This window comes from Stenella coeruleoalba, assembly GCF_951394435.1.
Source record: "Stenella coeruleoalba genome assembly, chromosome: X".
Lineage (NCBI taxonomy): Eukaryota > Metazoa > Chordata > Mammalia > Artiodactyla > Delphinidae > Stenella > Stenella coeruleoalba.
In genome coordinates this window covers 122,166,039-122,170,796 of record NC_137152.1, presented here as the reverse complement: position 1 = coordinate 122,170,796, position 4,758 = coordinate 122,166,039, and the positions used below count along the sequence as shown (strand labels likewise).

Below are 4,758 nucleotides of genomic sequence, written 5' to 3'. Positions count from 1 at the left end.
ACCAAACAGGGCAGGGAGGTGCTCCAGGCTGCTGCTGTGAGGGGCACTAGGGTGGGCTGTGTGGCACAAACATGATTCTCTCCTCTTTGCACCCACAGGCCGATTCCCACACTTCAACAGCCTGTGCACACCTGTTTGATCGCTTCCCCCCACCCTCAGGTCCTCGAAGATGGCGATGGCTCTGGCGGTATTGCGGGACTGGTGCAGGTCGATGGGCGTGAACGCTCAGCGATCTCTGCTCATCCTGGGAATCCCAGATGACTGCAAAGACCAGGAATTCCAGGAGGCTGTGCAGGCTGCCCTGCGTTCCCTGGGCAGGTACCGAGTGCTGGGCAAGGTCTACAGAAAGGAGCTGGGGTCGAGTGTTGCCCTGGTCGAGTTTGCTGAGTGTTTAAATCGAAGCTTGCTCCCCCGCCAAATACCAGGCAAGGGAGGGCCCTGGACTGTGGTCTGCCTGCCCCAGGCCCCTGATGCTGATTCACAGGATAGACCCAGTTGCCCTGCGCAGCCCCAGGGACAAGCAGTGGTTGGCAGGGCGGGTGAGGCAGGAACTGCAGGGGAGGAGGAAGCTGCAGGGGAGGCGGGAATCGCAGGTATGGAGGGAGACACAGGTGAGGAGGAAGCCTTAGGTGAGGAGGGAGCTGAAGATGAGGAAGGAGCTGCAGGTCTGGAAGGAGTTGAGGGTCAAGCAGGAGCTGAAGGTGAGGAGGGAGCTGCAGGTGAGGAGGGAGGTGCAGGTGAGGAGGGAGCTGAAGGTGAGGAGGGAGCTGCAGGTGAGGTGGGAGCTTCAGGTGAGGAGGGAGCTGAAGGTGAGGAAGGAGCTGCAGGTGAGGAGGGAGCTGCAGGTGAGGCAGGAGATGCAGGTGAGGAGGGAGCTGCAGGTGAGGAGGGAGCTGCAGGTGAGGCAGGAGATACAGGTGAGGAGGGAGCCTCAGGTGAGGCAGGAGCTGCAGGTGGGGAAAGATCTGATGGTCAAGCAGGAGCTGAAGGTGAAGCAGGAGTGTCAGATGAGGAAGGAGCTGCAGGTGACGACGGAACCTCAGGTGAGGCAGGAGCTGCAGGTGAGGAAGGAGCTGCAGGTAAAGCAGGAGCTGAAGGTGAAGCAGGAGCTGAGTCAGATGAGGAAGGAGCTGCAGATGAGGAAGGAGCTGAAGGTGAGGAAGGAGCTGCAGGTGCGGAAGGAGCTGAGGGTCAAGCAGGAGCTGCAGGTGAAGCAGGAGCTGCAGGTGAGGAAGGAGCTGAAGGTGAGGAAGGAGCTGCAGGGCTGGAAGGAGCTGAGGGTGAAGCAGGAGCTGAGGGTGAAGCAGGAGCTGAAGGTGAAGCAGGAGCTGAGTCAGATGAGGAAGGAGCTGCAGGTGAGGAGGGAGATGAAGGTGAGGAGGGAGCTGAAGGTGAGGAGGGAGCTGCAGGTGAGGAGGGAGCTGCAGGTGAGGAAGGAGCTGCAGGTGCGGAAGGAGCTGAGGGTCAAGCAGGAGCTGAGGGTCAAGCAGGAGCTGAAGGTGAAGCAGGAGCTGAGTCAGATGAGGAAGGAGCTGCAGGTTACAGAAATGTTGCAGGCGTGGCAGGACTTCTGAGTATGGCAGGACCCACGGGCGGGGCAACGGCTGCGCCTGAGGAAGCAGTTGTGACAGCGGCAGGCGCCATGGGTGAGGCAGGGCCCGGGACCCAGCAGTGGAGGCAGGCCTCGCAGCCCGTGCTGGACAGCATGGGCTACCAGGAGCTGGGAACCTTCTCTGGGCTGGAAGAGCCGGGCCACGGGGAAGGGTCCTCTGAGAGCTGGCTGGAGCAGGCCAGCCACACGCTGCACCTGTGGCGCCACGTGTCTGAGAGGGAGAGGAGGAGGAGGCTGGTGGAGAGCTTGCGCGGCCCCGCGCTGGACCTCCTGCGCGGCCTCCTGGCGGAAGATCCCGAGCTGGCTGCCCAGGACTGCCTGGCCGCGCTGGTGCAGGTGTTTGGGAACAAGGACCCCCGGGGGAGTGCTCGGCTGAAGTTCGTGACCTGTGCCCAGCGGCCCCAGGAGACTCTCTCTGCGTACGTGATGCGCCTGGAAGGCCTGCTGCAGTCGGCCCTGGAGAAGGGGGCCATCCACCCGGCCATGGCGGACCAGGCGCGCGCCCGGCAGGTGCTGACGCGGGCCCGGCTGAACGACACGCTCCGGGACACGCTGAGGAGGAGGCGGCTGATGAGGAGGCCTCCCGGCTTTGCGGGCATGCTGCGGCTCATCCAGAAGACCGAGGCCTGGGACGCCGACCCGGCTAGCAGGGAGCACTTCCCAGGGCAGGAAGAGGCCCGTGTGGACGTTGCAGTCCTGGCAGCAGCCGCCCAGGCCGCCCCGGCCCATGAGGCCATCACCGCAGGCACCACTGCACATGGTGAAGATAGCACCGCCCAGGCCGCCCGTTCCAAGGAAGGGAGCGCCAAGGACCACCCGGCACGTGAGGAGGCCAGTGCGGCAGTTGCCGGCACTGCCAAGGCTGGCGAGGCGGCCCCTGAAGACCATGGTGCCGCCAGGGCAGCCCCTGGCCCTGGGGAGACCAGCAAGGCGTCCGCGGCCACTCAGGAAGATGGAAGTGCTGCCGCCCCTGCGGGCCTAGGTCAGGCAGGACCCTCAGATGCCCCCAGGGTCCCCATGCCTGGCCGGATGGGCAGTGCTTCCCCGGTGGCCCCAGGAGGTCCTGGCTGGGAGCCAGAGGGCCTCGCCCAGGCAGGAGGCCAGGAGGCCGAGGAGACCCCCGAGGAGGGGCTCAAGCCCATCCCAGAAGAGCCGGGAAATGAGGACGGGGCTGCAGAGATGAGCCCCCCGGGGTCCACCTCGGGCCACTAGGCTCAGCAGGCCGTGGGGCTGCCAGGCTTGCAGGCAGGGGGAGGCCAGGCCTGGCAGCCTACTGGCCCCATATTAGGGGCCACTCCAGGTGCCTGGGCCTCCCTCCTGAGAGGGGACCCCTATTCATCATCCCCTGGGGCAGGTTGCTCCCTGTACTGGCAAGCCCAAATGTGTCCCTGTAGGCCCCAGAGGGACCCAGGTGTCAAGGAAACCCCCAGCCCCCGCTCCCCTCCCCCCAACACACACACCCTAGCCATCGTCCCCTCGCAGAGCCCTGAGGTGCGCCACGAGCCAGCCAAGGCTCTGGTCTCTGTGGGCCAGTGTCGTGAGCTCAACGTGTGCTTTCTGGGCATAGATTCAGGCCCAGCGCTGCTTCTTGTTGTGGAAATGTGCATGTGTTCTCCTCTGAGCAGTTCCCCCAACCCCTGCACGGCGTGGAGACCCCGAGCCCAGTCCCAGGAGCCGGCGGGAAGGACGGGATGGACGAGGTCACAGCCAGCACCCACCCCAGGACCTGGGATCCCACCTGGGACCTTGGGAAGGAAGACCTTGACCGGGGCTGCAGGAGGTCTGCGGGAGGCCCCCCAGGGCTTGTGTTCTGCTGGGCCACCCCGTTGTTCCTCGGGACTCCACGTCCCCGGCTCGGTGGCGTGCGCCCTGCTGTGGGACTGTCCTGTGCCCGCCATAGGGCAGGGCCAGGCCCCGGGCATGTGGGCCTGAAATGGAGGGTCTGCCCTGGGGGGAGCGGGCATGGCCGGCGCCCATCCTCCTGGCGAGAGGCCACCCGCGGGGCCCTCAGGAAGGGAGACTGGGGGGGGATGGAGGGCCGCCGGGTGGGGTGTAGCGGAGGCACCTTTTTGAGGACCTTGGGTGAGGCCGGGACCCGTGAGCTCCGGTGGCCGTTAGAAGTTCCTCTGTGTGTTGTTATGCCCTGTGTTCAATGGTTTCAGTCAATGTTTCTGTTTAATAAATTTCCCTGAACGTTTCATCTGAGTCTGGCCTCTGCTGTGGGCAATGGAGGGAAAGGGCTGCTGCGGGTGAGGGCGGGGGTCCAGAGTCCGATTCCTGCTCAGCACCCATGGGACACCTCTCCGGGGAGAGGGTAAGGTAGGCACTTTGCAGACCCAGCGATGGTGAGCGCTTTTTTCCATTTCATAGGTGAATTGTAAAGTTTTAGCAAAAACTGATAATGGCCTAAAAAGGCAGTAGAGAAGTTAAAATGTAAATGAAAACCTTGATTATCTCAGCAGGAAAAAGGGAACATAGGAGCAACAATAGATGGACAGACACTGCTATGGACTGAATATTTGTAAACCTCTCCCCCTCATTCACCTGTTAAACTCTAACCCCCAAAGGGATGGGATTTGGAGGTGGGGCCCTGGGAAGTGATTAGCCCATGAGGGGGGAGCCCTCATGAATGAGATTACCTCCCTTATAAAAGAGGCCCCAGACGGCTGCCTCATCCTCTTGTGCCATGTGAGAAGATGGCTAGTTGATACAACTAGACAAGAAACCAGTCCATATGAAGAAGAGCTTTATTACTATTATTTATTACTCAGCCGTACAAAGGAACGAAATTGGGTCATTTGTAGAGATGTGGATGGATCTAGAGACTGTCATACAGAGTGAAGGAAGTCAGAAAGAGAGAAACAAATATCGTGTATTAATGCACATATGTGGAACCTAGATAAGTGGTACAGATGAACCGCTTTGCAGGGCAGAAATAGAGACACAGACGTAGAGCACAAACATATGGGCACCAAGGTGAGAAAATGGTGGGGGCGGGCGGGGGGGGTGATGAATTGGGAGATTGGGATTGACATATGTACGCTAATAGGTATAAAATGGGTAACTCATAAGAACCTGCTGTATAAAAAAATACATAAAATAAAATTCAAAAGTTAAAACAAACCAAAGAAATAAGAATAGGTTTA

General features: G+C 60.8%; 1 protein-coding gene across 1 annotated transcript; it reads left to right on the top strand.

Moving 5' to 3' along the window:
* Positions 1-1,574: 1,574 nt before the first annotated feature.
* LOC307180119 (paraneoplastic antigen Ma6F-like) lies at positions 1,575-3,927 on the top strand. Its single transcript, XM_079910256.1, has one exon. It carries the CDS (start codon positions 1,577-1,579, stop codon positions 2,822-2,824), a length of 1,248 nt encoding a protein of 415 aa, XP_079766382.1. The 5' UTR covers positions 1,575-1,576; the 3' UTR covers positions 2,825-3,927.
* Positions 3,928-4,758: the final 831 nt, after the last annotated feature.